The 18,089-nt window shown below is 44.1% G+C and overlaps 1 protein-coding gene across 4 annotated transcripts; it reads left to right on the plus strand.

The window, feature by feature from the left end:
• Positions 1 to 23: 23 nt before the first annotated feature.
• Positions 24 to 11,195, plus strand: LOC129631056 (protein FAM90A27P-like). Of its 4 annotated transcripts, XM_055551827.1 has the most exons (9): positions 24 to 1,257; positions 1,496 to 2,368; positions 2,465 to 2,535; positions 3,608 to 3,711; positions 4,215 to 4,387; positions 6,035 to 6,209; positions 7,494 to 7,690; positions 8,049 to 8,151; positions 9,402 to 11,195. In XM_055551827.1, exons 4-9 carry the CDS (start codon positions 3,640 to 3,642, stop codon positions 9,501 to 9,503), a joined length of 822 nt encoding a protein of 273 aa, XP_055407802.1. In that variant the 5' UTR covers positions 24 to 1,257; positions 1,496 to 2,368; positions 2,465 to 2,535; positions 3,608 to 3,639; the 3' UTR covers positions 9,504 to 11,195. The 4 variants fall into 4 exon arrangements, with proteins under 4 accessions (XP_055407802.1, XP_055407803.1, XP_055407805.1 ...); XM_055551828.1 differs by lacking the exon at positions 1,496 to 2,368 and having other exon boundaries at positions 24 to 581; XM_055551830.1 differs by lacking the exon at positions 8,049 to 8,151 and having other exon boundaries at positions 24 to 2,368.
• Positions 11,196 to 18,089: the final 6,894 nt, after the last annotated feature.

An 18,089-nucleotide genomic window follows, 5' to 3' on the forward strand; every position in this document is an offset into this window, starting at 1 on the left:
GTTGTACTGTCAGACACGACTGAAGCGACTTAGCAGCGGCGGCGGCAGCCATTTCCTACTCCCTGGAATCTTCCCGACCCAGGGATCGAACCCTCGGCTCTTAGGTCTCCGGCATTGGCAGTCAGGTTCTGTACCACTAGTGCCACCAGGGAAGCTATGGTTTAAAATACTATAGAAATTGGCAAAACCTAATTGTAGCACGTTGTTTCAGATGTATACATTTGAGAAAAAAGTGGAACGTATAAAGTAATGGTAAACACCTATAAAACATTCCATCCAATCAGGGGGACGAGATCGGTGATTAGGTTAGGATGATGGGATTATCTGGAGGGCATAGCCAGCGGGTCCTGAGACAGTATAAAGCCAAGCAGAAGAAGGAATTCTAGTCTGCAGTTGCTTCTCCAGTCATCTTGGTGAACATTATGTCTCCAGTGGTTTTGTGCAGTGTCCACGTATTTGATCGGCTCAGGACAGAGGGCAAGGACACAGCTTAGTTCTGATTTCTCCTTGAGAACTCAAGGAATCCCTCAGAGAAATTGCTGAGTGGGACAAATCTATTGAGGACCAATTTGAGTGTTGAGGTGAGGATTAGTTAATTGTTAAATAGCATTTCTTGGCACCGTGCCTGATTCACAAAACACTTCTAAAATGTCAATTTTTAGATGAAAGTCGACTTTTTAAATAATGGTTACTCGGAGACTGACTTATGTGTGTGTGGGGTGAGGGGTTGGATTATCAGTTATGGAGCCCTGTTGTCTTTGAGCAAGGGCTTTGAAAAGTTGTGAGTTATTAACTTCTCTTTATCCTGGTGTACTCAGGAAAATTAGTTTGTAGCTGATATAAATTCAGGACCCTGAATATTTTTAATGCATGAGGGTTTTTTTTTTTTCTAAATAGGGTCTATTTTTATAGCAGTTTTTAGCTCACAGCAAAAATGAGCAGAAAGCTCAAATATTTCCATGTACCCCCTCCCCAACTCATGCAGATCCTCTCCCACTGGCAGCATAGGCTTAAGTATATTTTAAACATAGTATATAATTGCAAAGTTGTACGGTCATATCTTTCTAAGATCATATGGAATGCCAAAGACCAAATTATATTATATTTCTTTATTTCTACACACTGGATATAATTTGGAGTGTGACAGAATGGTTAACAACCACTAGAACATTCCATCCAATCAGGGGATGTGGGCGGGGCTCTGTTACCATGTGATTAGATTAGGATGATGGAGTTACCTGAGGGTGTGGCCAGCAGGTCCAATGGTTAAGACTCTGCACTTCCATGGGAGAAGGCAAAAAAATAAAAATATAAAATAACGAGTTACTCATTTATTTTTATCCCAGTGTGTTTAGCAGAACATATTTGGAGCTGGTTGGAATTTAGGACCCTGACCATAAACCTGTAAGAGCTATGTAGAAACCAGAATTACATTTTCTTTTTAGAAATTTTATTTTATATTTTTATTTTTTGGCCTCCTCCCATGGAAGTGCAGAGTTTTAACCACTGGACTGCTAGGAAGTCCCAGAGATGAGTTATTCTAACTTAATTTGTGTTTGGGAAGTGCTTCCTCAGTACTTGAAATTGGTCATTGAAAATATGAAGAGGAAAACACACTTTATTGTAGACCATCAAATATGCCAGTCCCATGATCAGATATACCATGTGCTGACCCTTTCTTTCCTGTCCCTGGCAGAACTGTCTTTTCTTTTTCTTAATATAATCCATTATGGTAAATTTTATTTACTTCTTATGACAGCTTGTGGAATAGGATATTTTCCCACTGCAATCTATTTGTATTTCCATTAGATCCTATTAATTGTTTAGTCAACCCATTCCATCTTTTCAAAGAAGTTCCCTGAGTGAGGGGCTTCCCAGGAGATTCAAGGGTAAAGAATACACCTGCAATGCAGGAGACATGGGTTTGATCCCTGGGTTGGGAAGATCCCCTGAAGGAGGAATTGGCAACCCTCTCCAGTATTCGCCCCTGGAGAAACCCATGGACAGAGGAGCCTCACTGGCTATAGTCCATGGGTCAGAAGTGTCTGCGAGCACTGAGGGACTAATGCTTTCACTATATCGTTTAAATGAAGTAGTTATACATGTATTTTTCTAAAGTCTTAGGGAATGGCAAAGACCAAATTAGACTATTTTTTCAGGTTTATACTTCGAAATAAAGTGGGAGTGTAAAAGAATGGTGAAAACTCAATACAACATTCTATCCAATCAGGTTAGGTTGGTGGGGCTTTGTCCCGTGATTAGGTAAAGGAGATGGGGATATTGGAAGGGCGTGGCCAAGGGGGTCCTAAGACAGTATAAAGGCCAGCAGAAGGCATTCTGGTCAGTGGTCTCTTCTCTCTTCATCCAGGTAACTGCTCTGTCTCCAGCGGTTTTGCCCAGTGTCCACATATCTGAGTGGCTCTGGACAGACGGCAAAAACACGGTTGAATTCTTTTCTCTTTAGGGGCCTCAGTTTGTCCTCAGCAAACTAGGAGATTGGGAAAACTCTGCAGCGGTCCATTTTCAGGCATTGAGGTAAGGATTAGTTAATTCTTTGCTAGAATTTCTAGCACAGTGCTGATTCACAAAGTACTTCCGAAGTGTTAATTTTTACATGAAGGTTAATGTCTTGTATACAGTACAATGTTTCATTTATATAAATTTATATGTATTCTTTTTTCATATTCCTTTCCATTATGATTTGTAACAGGATATTGAATAGTTTCCTGTACCATACAGTAGGACCTTCTTGTTTATCCATTTTATATATAATAGTTTGCATCTGTTAATCCCAATCTCTCACTTCATCCCTCCCTCACCCCTCGTCACCCTTGGCAACCACAATCTGTTCTCTATGTCTGTGAGTCTGTTTCATAGATAAGTTCACTTATGTCATATTTTAGATTCCACGTATAAGTGAAATCATAAGATATTTGTCTTTCTGACTTACTTCACTTGTATAGTACCTCTAGGTCCATCCATATTGCTGCAAATGGCATTATTTCATTCTTTTTTATGCCTGAGTAATACTCATATTTGGAGAAGGCAATGGCACCCCACTCCAGTACTCTTGCCTGGAAAATCCCACAGATGGAGGAGCCTGGTAGGCTGCAGTCCATGGGGTCGCTGGGAGTCGGACACGACTGAGCGACTTCACTTTCACTTTTCACTTTCATGCATTGGAGAAGGAAATGGCAACCCACTCCAGTGTTCTTGCCTGGAGAATCCCAGGGATGGGGGAGCCTGGTGGGCTGCCGTCTCTGGGGTCGCACAGAGTTGGACACCACTGAAGCGACTTAGCAGCAGCAGCAGCAATACTCATATTTACCACATCTTCTGTATCCATTCATCTGTGGATGAGCATTTAGGTTGTTTCCATGTCTTGGCTATTGTAAATAGTATCACCTTATTTTTCATTAATTGGTACTCTGTTCCTAGTAGAAGAATATGTACATATACTTTGAATAAAAAGTAGCAAATGAGATGGTAGGCAGAGAAGATGGATGGGACTTGACTGTCCTGTACGTGGGAGGTTCTAAGAATGTCTAAAATTCAATGGCCTAAAATTCAATGTCTAAAATAAAATTTCATTTTCTTTCCTCCACAGAGAAAGAGAATCTCTGGGGTAAAACCCCAGCGATGGACCCCAGCAAACTTTCCATGGAACAGGGTAAAGCATTCTTACAGGAGATCGGGATCCCACAAAGAGATGTAAGTACTCGAGGTTTTCGGTCGGGCAAGTAAGATGTTGAGGAATAAGGTGGACTTCCGCTCTGGTGTCAGTGCTAAGGCAGGCTTTCCTGTGCACAGGGGTGAAATTCAATGATGAACAATGTGGGTGTACATAGGAAAGGGTGCTTGGAGATTGAGTTCAATCATATGACCAATAATTCAATCAATCGAACTCAATCAAAAATCGAGTTTCAATCTAATGGAGACAAAAGAGAACCAACATGCTACGGCTCTGGCTCTTCAGTTTTCACTTAGGGATTCCCATTATTCCCTTAACACCCCACGTTCACCCCCTGCTGCCTGCTCCTTGAAGATAACGAGAAAACTCATTATGGGGTTGGAGGAAAGAACGTTTACACTCAGACTATCGTTACATTAAAGACCTTATGAAACTGGGAGTCTTTTTCATCTTCTGTAATCCCAAGGCTTCTTCCTGGGTGCAAAACTCAGATTGTATGTTGGTTCTCTTTTGTCTCCATCAGCTCGACTTGATGACAGAGAAATGGGTAGTTGATGCTTCTGTGGAGGTTCTGCTACGGTTCCCTCTGTTGCCAGGAGAGGACCCAACTGCCCGCTGTGTCCCCGATAAGAAATGTCAGCCTCTAGTGCACAAGCCTCACGGAGCTCCACAGAGACCTGGAGTCCAAGAGGAGAGGTAGGTCAGACGTCAGACAGTGATGTGGGTAGAGCCTGGAGGGATTCCCAAAGGCACAGATGTAGCTGTAGATTTCTGCTTGCATAGATTAAAAAAAGTTTTTTTTTTTTTTTCTGGAGTATAGTTGCTTTACAATAAGTCAGTTTCTGCTGTACAGCAAAGTGAATCAGGCACATGTATACATATATCCCCTATTCCTTGGGTTTCCTTCCCATTTAGGTCACCACAGAGCTTTGAGTAGAGTCTCCGATGTTATACAGTAGGTTCTCATTAGTTATTTATTTTATACATAGTATCAATAGTGTATATGTGTCAATCCCAATTCCTCCCTCCAATAGACTTTAAAACAATTATTTATTTAGTTATTGACTATACTGGGTCTTTGATGCTGCACAGGCTTTTCTGTAGGTGTAGTGAGCATTGTGTGTGGGGGGGTAGTCTTTCTAGTTGTGGTGTGTGGGCTTCTCTATGGCAGAGCACAGGTTCTAGGGCACTCCGGCTTCAACAGTTGCAGCTCTCGGGCTCTAGGCACAATAGTTGTTTAGGCACAATAGCTTTAGTTTAGGCACAAGGGCTTTAGGCACAATAGTTGTGGTACACAGGCTTTGCTGCTCCACAGCATGTGGGATCATCCAGGAACAGGGACTGAACCCGTGTCTCCTGCCTTGAGAGGTGAATTTTTCACCACTGAGCCACCAGGAAGACCCTCCCCCAACCATAGACTTTTGACTTATGTGTCCCTCAACACAGCACAGCCTCAGCCTGGTGTGAGTTTGTACATATATGTGAGCTTGTACAAGGACCCTCAGACTGCTTGTTCATCTGCGGCTTTGTGCAAAAGCCTCTATTGAACATTGACCTATGGGGTTGGGGTCATGTCTGAAATTTCACAGGTGTTCATTAATTTACATGTCACATCTTTGCAATGCTTTGTCAGAAGAACTGGCAGGTTTTCTCAGTAAGAAGTTGTTATGTGAAAATTGTGAGTTTTCTGAAAGTATGTGGGGAAAATTCCATACTTGTTGGCTGCCTCCGTTTTAGCTTTAATAAATATTGGTAGATGCTTAAATGTTGGATGGAGTACCTGGCTAAAAATCCAAAATTCAGGCCCAAGTTTATGTTGAAATTCTCAGGGAGAAATATTAGAAGTAGCCCTGATCATAGCCAAGTCATCAAAACCAGGCATTCAAGGTTGCAAATCTAATTTCCCTGTTTGTTAATAAGAGGATTCATCTCAGGCAATGTCCCACTCTGGAACTAAGTAATGACGGAAAAAGATGACACATTTCACAGAATGGGACATGAGTTCATGAGTAGACCAACTCACAGAGGGTGTGCCCTAGTGATCACTGAGCCCCTCATTCATTCAGAAGTAGGGGTATGATGGGCTTCTGTCTTTATGTTCATTGTTGTTCAGTCACTCAGTCGTGTCCGACTCTTTGCGACCCCATGGACTGCAGCACACCAGTCTTCCCTGTCCTTCACCATCTCCCAGAGTGTGCTCAAACTCATGTCCATTGAGTCGATGATGCCATCAACCGTCTCATCCTGTCATCCCCTTCTCCTCCTTCCCTCAGTCTTTTCCAGCATCAGTGTCTTTTCCATCAGGGTCTCTGTGTTTACCTTTATTTTTTTTCTTGTGACTAGAAAATCCAGTAGTCAACTCCCAAGGAAGAATGCCCAGAAGCCCCAGGAGGTGAGGCAGATAAAAAGTCACTACATTCACCAACTGCCCCAGAGACCCACTATGGCTCAGAATGTGAAGAAGCTACTGAGGGGACCTGTGGAGCGGAGGACTACTTTCTCAGACGAGAATAACAAGGTAGGTGGAAGCTTGGATGTTTCAAGAACCAGGGTGTATGCATGCATCCCAGAGAGTGGATTTTACTGTGGAAATATTTGCGGGGTCTTAGTTCTCCAAGTAAGCATTGAACCCCTGCTTGGGGCAATGAATGTGCTGAGTCCTAACCACTGGACCACCAAAGAACTCAGAAACATCTGTGTCTTATGACTCAGATGTTCTTACTTATCTAAGGCTGGCTTGGTTTGTAGTATCTTCACCAGGGCAATTGACCCATCAGCTCCTCTGAGGAGAAACTTTATTCAATGTTTAGTGTCATGTCAAGCTGGGTGTTTTTCCAATGCACAAACCTGGTTCATATTTATTACCTTTAGACACTAGATTCTTTTCTCCTTGATCTCTCTCTCTAAAATGCTCTGTGGACAGCACCATCAGTTCAGTTCAGTTCAGTTCAGTCACTCAGTCGTGTCTGACTCTCTCCGACCCCATGGACTGCAGCACGCCTGGCCTCCCTGTCTATCACCAACTCCCAGAATTTACTCAAACTCATGTCCATTGAGTCGGTGATGCCATCCAACCATATCATCCTCTGTTGTCCCCTTCTCTCACCTTCAATCTTTCCCAGCATCAGGGTCTTTTCCAATGAGTCAGTTTTTCTCATCAAGTGGCCAAAGTATTGGGAGTTTCGGCTTCAGCATCAGTCCTTCCAATGAAAAATCAGGACTGATTTCCTTTAGGATGGACTCATTGGATCTCCTTGCATCATAGTATCTCAAATTTCCTGGCAGCTCTGGTCCATGTCTTCTATCCCAAATCAATATGCAACTTCAAAAATCTGTCCTTATGCAGCTGATCCTGAAACAATGCAAGAGTTAGGAGCAGCAAACCTTAGTCAGTGGAAAATCCAACTATGACTTTAGAGCCAGCCCTGTAGTCCATTATACTTGCAAGTGGTTTCCCATCTGAGAATTCAACCAACTTTGGATGTGGTCATCCTACAGTACGTACGTATGTATGAAAAATACCTGAGTGTAAATGGATCTGCCCCGTTCAACCCATGTCTCGAAGAGTCAACTGTATTAACCTTTGAAATTTGCCTGTGGGGACTTCCCTGGCAGTCCAGTGGTTAAGACTCCATGCTTCCAATGCGGGGGGCATGGGTTTGATCCCTGGTCAGGGAACGAAGATCCCACATGCTACATGGTATGGGTTTAAAGAAGTTGAAAAAAACTATAAAATAAATTAATCTTTGATAAAAGATTGCCTGTGATACCTGTTAACTTCACACTCCTCCCCCACCCCCAGGTGAAGTGCAGAAACTGTGGTGCTTTTGGACACCTGGCCACCAGCAAGTGGTGCCCCATGAAGTCCTGGGCTGGGGCCGTTGCTCCACAGCCTTTGGGCTCCAAGAAGAAGGAGAATCTGGAACCGAGGAGACCCCAGGAGATCCAGACTCCAACGTTCTTTAATGAGGCTGTCAGAGAGCAGGAACCAGAACCAAGGTGAGGAATCCTGGAATTCAGAATGATTTGTGGTGGGGCGGGGAACACCCTCAGAGCTTATTCTAGTCCTGAGAATCATGATGGGAGAAGGGCCAGCAGCTCTCTTGAAAAGATGGAGAGAACCACCTGAGAGTGTTCAAGGATGAGACCTCAGGAGAGGAAGAGGCACTTCCCGGGAGAGGAAGCTGCCTCTGAAATGGTGGAAGGACTTGCCTTTGCAAAAGTCTCAGAACCTTGGCCGCCTTCCTCACCCCAAACAGGGCCTAGGACCAGGCTCCAGGGCTGCTCTTGGCTCCTGGTCAGTGGTGAAGACAGAAAGGTGGGGGCATCCAGACACTTAACATGAACTGTTCTGCAGGCAAGAGGTGCAGCAGAGAAATGCTGTTCCCCAGACCCACCCCGTGAGTTGGCAAGGGAAGAGGCAGAGACAGGAGCCTGAGGATTTGCATGCCTTCATGAGGGTGAGTCTTGCCCAAGCCCCCCTGCTCCGTCCCTCCCTTCCATCCCCTTTGTGCTTCTGTGTGATATAGTACTCTTGCTTGGAAAATCCCATGGACGGAGGAGCCTGGTAGGCAACAGTCCACAGGGTCGCCAAGAATCAGACACGACTGAGCGACTTCACTTCACGCCTCTCATGTGTGCAAGGTCATGTTAAACCCAGGCTGGCCGCTAGGTGTCCTGTTTCTTGTTTTCATTTTCTATATTTTTCAGGTTCCATTTTTTTTTTTTTTTACACTATGGGTTGGGGAATCCAAAATTCTGGTCCCACTATTTTAATTTTTTGTGCAAGTAGGCCAGCAAAAGCTAGTGAAGGCATTTCAGCATTTTTATTGTTCAGTGGCTCAGTCGTGTCTGATTCTTTGCCACCCCATGGACTGTAGCATGCCAGGCTTCCCTGTCCTTCACCATCTCCTGAAGTTTGCTCATATTCAGGTCCATTGAGTTGGTAATTCTATCCAACCATCTCATCTTCTGTTGCTCCTTCTCCTCCTGCCCTTAATCTTTCCCAGCATCAGGGTCTTTCCCAATGAGTTGGCTCTTCACATCAGGTGGCCAACTTATTGGAGCTTCAGCTTCAGGATCAGTCCTTCCAATGAATATTCAGGGATGATTTTAGCATACAAAGTGTTTTATCAGATGCCTTCTCTGACTTCAAGTCCAGATGAGGCATCTTTTAACTTGCAGTTACTCCCAGTTGTCCTCAAAAAGATAGTTGCTATTGACATTCTCCACATTGCATAGGAAAATGTTTCTACCATTGACCTTAACAATAGACAATATAGGGAAGTTTTCATGGCCATAACTGATGGGCATAAGTCTCAGATTGGTATAGTACTTTTTCCCCTTGACCATCTCTGAGATGGATTTCTCTGCAAATGTGTAATGACCATTTATTTGCATGTCTTTTCTGTGAAATTTAATTTTGCATGTGTTGTCTGTGTCTAATTGGGTTGTTTCTCTTCCTGTTGTAGAAAAAACTCCTAGCATATATTTATTTTCTGTCTATTGTATTTCATTTTATTTTATTATATGTATATTACATATATATAATTATATTGTATTAGTCTGCCAGCTAATACATCATTTGTCCCAAATTGCTTATGATGTTCCTGTTTTCTATTACTATATTGTTGAAACGATCAGTGCCGTATTGCATTCAGTTAGATAATTCTGACTCCCGAGGTATCTAATGAGGTTCCCTCTCCCACAGCAACCCACCCGGCCGATGCCTGTCCAAACGTCCAAGAGGAGACCTGTCCTAGGCCCTGTCCTCATGGGTCAGCCACTGGCCCAGATCCCCAAGAAGAGATGACTTTGCCCTTGAACTGAGTGCTTGTGGACACAAGACACGAGATGGACGCTAATGCCTCACCCAGCTGTGCAGACCTTCTGCCTGGAGGCCCCTCTCATGGCCGAGTCGACAGCCAGTGGGCCTGATGGTACCCGTGGGATATTCCATTCCACCCGGCTTGCCCTGGGTTGTGTCTGTGACCTCTGGGCACAAAGCTAATGTCCTGATGTGGGCTCAAAGCCCAGCCCCCAACGTGCTGCACAACAGCGTGCCCAGAACTCAGTGCAGCTTCCAGGCATGACTTGAGAGGGCTTCCTAGATCCCTGTGCAGACTTGCCAGAATCTCTCACCAAAAAAGCAAGACTTGGCCTATCTTACAGCTTCCAGCCCCATTCTCAGCACCTGCTCTGGGGCTGCCAAGCTCTCCCATGTCCCCTCAGTACACCTGGACTTGGATCCTAACAAGGACCCACATGACCAGGAAGACACCAGCCGTGACGCCCAACTTTTTCCTGGCTGTACTCTGCGGCATGTGAGATCTTAGTTCCCTAACTGGGAACGAACCCTCACCCCCTGCATTAGGAGAGTGGAGTCTTAACCACTGGATGCCCCCAGGAAAGCCCCTTTATACCTGCAGGCTCCACCCAACTCAGTTTGGCTGAGCCCTGTCAAGATCTGCAGTATCCCCAGTGGAGGGAAGGAGACAGGAGGACGAACTGAGTAGTAGCACTGAAACATGTATATTACCATGTATAAAATAGATAGCTAGTGGGAAGTTGGTGTAGAACACAGGGAGCTCAACCCAGTGCTCTGTCATACCCTAGAGGGGTGGGGTGGGGTGGGGAGGTGGGAGGGAGTTTCTAGAGGCAAGGTACATATGTAGACTTATGGCTGACTGTTGTGTGGCAGAAATCAACACAGCCTTGTAAAGGAATTATCCTCCAGTTAAAACTAAATTAAAAAACAAAAAAAAAAGATCTGGAGTGTCTCCAGTCCCACCATGAGTGTTTCTGGTCAGCCATACAGAACTGTCTGTATAAGATGGGTTGAGGGCAGGCCATGCTCCAATCTCAGGTGCTTCCTCCTCTCAAGAAGTCTACACTCGTTGGTCAGAACCCTCACAGCAGCGAGGAATCTGAGGGACAGGTGTGTCCTCGTCTCTTTCTCCCCTGAGTGACCGTGTGACCCTCCCCCTCGCTCCCATGGAGGGAGGCTCATCTTCAAGTCTCGCGAGATTGGGATGAGACTGAGTGGCGGAGAGTTGGGAAGATGTAGGCATCCCTGAGTCTGGTGAATCTGCACTTGCCTGTGCAGATTCTGGAACTCCAGACATGACTGGGGACTGGGGGACAAACACTGCCTTGACGTTTTGTAAATTTATGTTGTATTTAAAATGGACCTTACGAAATTATCATAGGTAGTCCTTTGTAAGTTAGCTATGTAAGAAGTGGAATACAAAGAAACTGTGTTATAATGTCAGTAGAAAGCTATGAAATTCATCCGTGTGGATGAGTGAATGACTAAAATATGGGTAACTGGGCAAAAGGCCTCTTTATGATTTTGGAAAATGTCTGAAGAATTTCAGTGGAAGTTCTCTTCACTTGGTTAAGGGCGATTATTTTCTTAACTTTTTGCAGTTTGTTATCAAAAACCATTATAATGTTATTTTTGGATGGATTTCTTTAAGTATTAATAAAATGCTCTGAAATAAAATATATATTGTAGGTGTTTTCATTTTTGTTTGTCACCTCAAGTTAATTTTCTTTATTTTTCTTCATCAAATTCTCTGGAGTAAAGAGGATCTTGGTACCTGCAGTGAAGTCCAGAGACTGTAGCTTGTAAGAAATACAAATCCTTAGCCACAAGCCAGTATTCTCAAACTAATATCTTGAGTCTTATTAACAATTCTAGGTGTTTCATATGTAGCTTGATAAGCGTAAAAATAAACTGGACCTGACTTTGCACATCAGAATCACATGGTGAGCTTTAAAAATTGTCATGACTGGTTCCTGCTCCCAGGGATATTTCTTTACTGGGTTTGGCATGGTGTGAGATGATTGGGGTTTCCCAGGTGGTGCAGTGGTAAAGAATCTGCCTGCCAATGCAGGAGACACCTGAGATGTGGGTTCAGCCCTTGGTTTGGAAAGATGCTCTGGAGTAGGAAACGGCAAGCCACTCCAGTATTCTCACCTGGAAAATCCCATGGACAGAAGAGCCTGGCAGGCTATAGTCCATGGGGTCTCAAAGAGTAGGACACAACTGAGCACACACACACATACACACATGAAAATATTGAAAATATGAATATTGGTCTCTTCCCCCTCACTTCCTGGCACCAAGCTTGTAGTTCAGTTCAGCCGCTCAGTTGTGTCCGACTCTCTCCGACCCCATGGACTGCAGCACGCCATGCCTCCTTGTTCATCACCAATTCCCGGAGTTTACTCAAACTCATGTGTATCGAGCCCATGATGCCATCCAACTATCTCATCCTCAGAGCTTGTAAGACCCATGTAAATTCCTAAGTGATAAGAATACTAGTGAAATGGAACAGGACCCTCTGGTTCTTCCCCCGGTGTCCTCTGATTGCCTTTTGTCTGTGGGAAAAATGTTAGCCAAAAAATAAGTTTAATCAGAGAAGTGAGAAAATGCAGAAACAAAGGAAAACAGTCCAACAAGACTAAATACTAACAATTTGGTTATTAAGCAAAGTCAAGGACCTTTAGTTCCTTCTCAAGTACATGATAACAAGACTGTAGCCATGACAACAGCTGACTCAATTGTGAGACTGGACCTCAAAGAAGTGGAAACAAACTGATCTTCTGACTGAAGATTGCTGCTGCTGCATCGCTTCAGTCGTGTCCGACTGCTCGACTCCATGGACAGCAGCCCTTCAGGCTCCACTGTCCACAGGATTTTCCAGGCAAGAATATTGGAGTAGGTTGCCATTTCCTTCTCCCGACTGAAGATTAGCTGTACCTAAAACAATCAAGACAACACTGGTCAGACCACCAAAGACCAATTTCAAGATGACTATCAGAGTTGACTGTTGTTTGTGCATGTAGCCTCCTCCCTCCATCTATAAAAGCTATGGGGGTGAAGAGTTAGCCTTTGGACAGGAGTCCATTCTTGTATGACCCCTGGTTGCCGGCATTCAAAATAAAGCAAATTTTCCTTTCCACCAACCTGGCCTGTGTATTGGCTTTTGAGCAGGTGAGCAGCCGGACCCCATTCTCACTTACACTAGGAGCATATTTTGTTCTATTGAGGTGACTCGAGTTGGGCTCTTGGATGGAGGCTGATCACTGGAAAGATCAAGCCATGATTTTGTTGTTGTTGTTCAGTTGCTAAGTCGTGTCTGACTCTTTTCAACCCCATAGACTGCAGCACATAGGCTTTCCTATCCTTCACTATTTCCTGTAGTTTGCTCAAATTCATGTCCACAGAGTCGGTGATGCTATCTAATCATCTCATCCTCTGCCACCCCCTTCTCCTTTTGCCTTCAATCTTTCCCACCATCAGAGTCTTTTCCAATGGGTCAGCTCTTCACATCAGGTGGACAAAGTGTTGGAACTTCAGCTTCAGCATCAGTTGTTCCAGTGAATATTCAGGGTTGATTTCCGTGATTAGAAGCTTGGAATTTTCAACCTGCCCTTCATCTTCCAGAGAGGGTGGAAGGGGCTAGGAACAGAATTATTGATCATGCCTACATGAGTAAGCCTTCATAAAATCTCAGTTCTGGGAATACTTGGTGAATTTCCAGGTTGGCAGACATGTTCACACTGGGAGGGTGAAGCAGCCCAAATCCACAAGTGCCAAAGCTCCCACAACTGGGACCCTCTCATACCTTGTCCTTTGTGTATATTCATCTGGCTATTCATCAATAACCTTTACCATGCTGCTGCTGCTGCTGCTGCTAAGTCAATTCAGTTATGTCCGACTCTATGTGACCCTATGGACAGCAGCCCACCAGGCTCCTCTGTCCGCAGGATTCTCTAGGCAAGAATACTGGAGTGGGTTGCCATTTCCTTCTCCAGCCTTTACCATATCATTTCATAAATGTTAGCTTCAATAAATATTTCTCTGAGTTCTATGATCTGTTATAGCAAAAATTATTTTGGCTGTGCCACATGGCTTGGGGATCTTAGTTTCCCAACCAAGGATCAAACCCATACGCCCTGCAGTGGAAGCATGGAGTCTTAACCACTAGACCACCAGGGAAGTCCTCATAAGCATAGTTTTAAATTGGCACACCCAGGAACCTAACCGAAGGCAATGGCACCCCACTCCAGTACTCTTGCCTGGAAAATCCCGTGGATGGAGGAGCCTGGTGGGCTGCAGTCCATGGGGTCGCTAGGAGTCAGACACCACTGAGCAACTTCACTTTCACTTTTCACTTTCATGCATTGGAGAAGGAAATGGCAACCTACTCCAGTGTTCTTGCCTGGAGAATCCTGGGGATGGGGGAGCCTGGTGGGCTGCCATCTCTGGGGTTGCACAGAGTCGGACACGACTGAAGTGACTTAGCAGCAGCAGCAGCAGGAACCTAACAAGTGCACTTTCATTAGACTTATCATCACAATGTATTTTACTTAATTAGTGCTTACTTATCCTAGTTGTCTTACTCCTTTTAGGCTGCTATATCATAGACTGGTGGCTTAAAGACTAAACATTTACTTCTGACAGTTTTAAAAGATAATAAGTTCTAGATCAAGGTACCAGCAGATTCGATGTTGAGTGAGCGCCCCTATCCTGCTTCATCAGTTCAGTTCAGTTGCTCAGCTGTTTCCGACTCTTTGAGACCCCACGGACTGCAGTACACCAAGGCTTCCCTGTCGATCACCAACTCCTGGAGATTGCCCAAACTCATATCCATTGAGTAGATGATGCCATCCAATCATCTCAACCTCTGTTGTCCCCTTCTCCTCCTGCCTTCAATCTTTCCCAGCCTCAGGGTCATTTCCAATGAGTCAGTTCATCACATCAAGTGGCCAAGGTATTGGAGTTTCAGCTTCAACATCAGTCCTTCCAATGAATATTCAGGACTAATTTCCTTTAGGATGGACTCGTTGGATCTCCTTGCTATCCAAGGGACTCTCAAGAGTCTTCTCCAACACCACAGTTCAAAAGCATCAATTCTTCAGTGCTCAGCTTTCGTTATAGTCCAACTCTCACATCCATACAAGACTACTGGAAAAACCATAGCCTTGACGAGATGGACCTTTGTTGGCAAAGTAATATCTCTGCTTTTTAATATGCTATCTGGGTTGGTCATAGCTTTTCTTCCAAGGAGCAAGTGTCTTTTAATTTCATGGCTGCAGTCACCATCTGCTGTGATTTTGGAGCCCCCCAAATAAAGTCAGCCACTGTTTCCACTGTTTCCCCATCTATTTGCCATGAAGTGATAGGACTGGATGCCATAATCATAGTTTTCTGAATGTTGAGTTTTGAGCCAACTTTTTCACTCTCCTCTTTCACTTTCATCGAGAGGCTCTTTAGCTTTCTGCTAAAGAGGTTCTTTGCTTCCTGCCATAAGAGTGGTGTTATCTGCATATCTGAGGTTATTGATATTTCTCCCGGGAATCTTGATTCCAGCTTGTGATTCATCCAGATGCTTAGGAAGCATAACTTCAAGAAAAGCTAGTGGAGGTGATGGAATTCCAGTTGAGCTATTTCAAATCCAGCTTGTGCTTCATCCAGCCTGGCATTTCAAATGATGTACTGGTTCCAAATTGGGAAAGGAGCACGTCAAGGCTGTATATTGTTACCCTGCTTATTTAACTTATATGCAGAGTACATCATGAGAAACGCTGGGCTGGATGAAGCACAAACTGGAGTCAAGAATGCTGGGAGAAATGTCAATAATCTCAGATATGCAGATGAAACCATCCTTATGGCAGAAAGCAAAGAAGGACTAAAAAGCCTCTTGAAAGTCAAAGAGGAGAGTGAAAAAGTTGGCTTAAGCTCAACATTCAGAAAACTAAGATCATGGCATCTGGTCCTATCACTTCATGGCAAATAGATGGGGAAACAATGGAAACAGTGAGAGACTTTATTTTTTGGGGCTCCAAAATCACTGCAGATGGTGACTGCAGCCATGAAATTAAAAGACGCTTGCTCCTTGGAAGAAAAGCTATGACCAACCTAGATAACATATTAAGAAGCAGAGACATTACTTTGCCAACAAAGGTCCATCTCGTCAAGGCTATGGTTTTTCCAGTAGTCTTGTACGGATGTGAGAGTTGGACTATAAAGAAAGCTGAGCACCGAAGAATTGATGCTTTTGAACTGTGGTGTTGGAAAAGACTCTTGAGAGTCTCTTAGACAGCAAGGAGATCCAACCAGTCCATCCTAAAGGAAATCAGTTCTAAATATTCATTGATGCTGAAGCTGAAACTCCAATACCTTGGTCACTTGATGTGATGAACTGACTCATTGGAAAAGACCCTGATGCTGAGAAAGAGTGAAGGCAGGAGGAGAAGGGGACAACAGAGGATGAGATGGTTGGATGGCATCACCGACTCAATTGTCATGAGTTTGAGTAAGCTCTGGGAGTTGGTGATCGACAGGGAAGCCTGACATGCTGCACTCTACGGGGTCGCAAAGAGTCAGACACGACTGAGCAACTGAACTGAACTGACTTTGAATTGAAGTTAAATAGGAAGGGTAACCGTATATAACCTTGATGTACTCCTTTCCCAATTTGGAACCAGTCTGTTGTCCCATGTCAGTTCTAACTGTTGCTTTGTAAGAAATGTAGAATAGAGTAAGCGCTTCCCTGATAGTTCAGTTGATAAAGAATCCGCCTGCCATGTGGGAGACCTGGGTTCAATCCCTGGGTTGGAAAGATCCCCTGGAAAAGGGAAAGCCTACCCACTCCAGTATTCTGGCCTAGAGAATTCCATATAGTCCATGGGGTCTCAAAGAGTTGAGAGTGAGTGAGTGAAGTCGCTCAGTCATGTCCGACTCTTTGTGACCCTATGGACTGTGAACTACCAGGCTCCTCTGTCCATGGGATTTTCCAGGCAAGAGTACTAGAGTTGGTTGCCATTTCCTTCTCCATGGGATCTTCCCGACCCAGGGATCGAATCCAGGTCTCCCGCATTGTAGGCAGACGCTTTACCGTCTGAGCCACAGAGGAAGTCCAAAGAGTTGAACACAACTGAAATTGTATTGCATTAAAAGAGATTAAAAAGAAATTACATTGTAGGAAATGTAGAAGAGATTTAAAAGGTCAGTGTTTGACTTGGGTTACAAAGAGGCTATGAATATCTTGAGTCTAGAGAACTTTCAGGATCACAAAATTGTGTAAAACTCTCATGATGGACACAGGTTATTATACATTTGCCCAGACCCATAGAGTGCACATCCCCAAAGAGAAGCATAAGGGTAAACTAGGAAAGAAAAGAAAGTGAAGTTGCTCAATCATGTCCGCCTCTTTGCGACCCCATGGACTGTAGCCCACCAGGCTCCACTGTCCATGGGATTTTCCAGGGAAGAATACTGGAGTGGGTTGCCATTTACTTCTCCAGAGGATCTTCCCAACCCAGGGATGGAATCTGGTCTCCCACATTGTAGGCAGATGCTTTATCTGAGCCACCAGGGAAGTCCATAGGGACTTTATCTTTAATGTCCATATAGATTCATCAGTGGTAACAAATGTGTCTTCTGGTGGGGAGAGATATGTAGGGAGATTATCCACATTGGGAACAAGAGGTATATGGGAAATCCCTGTACCTTATTCTCAATTTTGCTGTGAAACTAAATCATCTAAAAAATTGGTATCAGTGTATGCACACTGAATATTTTTTAGAATATATAACATTAGAAAAAATGGACATGCTTCTATCTTTAATTTTTCCTTAATCACTATACTTTAAAGGTGTGAGAAAGGGCGGGGCGGGGGGGGGATAAATAAAGGTGTGAGAAAATAGAGCTCTCTAAATGGAGCAGACAACAAACTGTAGCAGATGATTCACAAATCCTAGAAAAACACACAGGAAGTAGAGCAACAATGTTCTCAAGTCTTATTTCACAGATAAGGTCACTTATTACTGAACAAGGATCATTATTTCCTTGCTTGGTCATCAGAAAGCATTTAGAGAATTATTTTCAAAGGCATTTGTCTCTTTCTCACACACTGTTAACCCAACATCCTCTGCTGCTCTTGTTTTATGTTCAAAGAAAGCTGTGATATAAACCCCTTCAGACTCCTGGTCTCTGAAGTTGGAGGCCTCCCACCTGCAGACAGGTGGACACAATGCAAATTATTTTGTGAAAACCTGTGTCCCCAGGCTGCAAAGGGGAATGAAAGAAATGAAGGCCTCAAGATATCCTTGAGAAGAATTCTGATCTTCCTAGGTGGCGCAATGGTAAAGAATTTGCCTGGTGAGGAAGGAGACGTAAGAGAGATGGGTTCGATCCCTGGGTTGGGAAGATCCCCTGGCTTAGGAAATGACAACCCACTCCTGTTGCTCCATGAAGTTAAAAGACGTTTACTCCTTGGAAGGAAAGCTATGACAACGTAGACAGCATATTAAAAAGCAGAGACATTACTTTGTCAACAAAGGTCCATCTAGTCAAGGCTATGGTTTTTCCAGTAGTCATGTA

This window comes from Bubalus kerabau, chromosome 17 (genome assembly GCF_029407905.1).
Source record: "Bubalus kerabau isolate K-KA32 ecotype Philippines breed swamp buffalo chromosome 17, PCC_UOA_SB_1v2, whole genome shotgun sequence".
Lineage (NCBI taxonomy): Eukaryota > Metazoa > Chordata > Mammalia > Artiodactyla > Bovidae > Bubalus > Bubalus kerabau.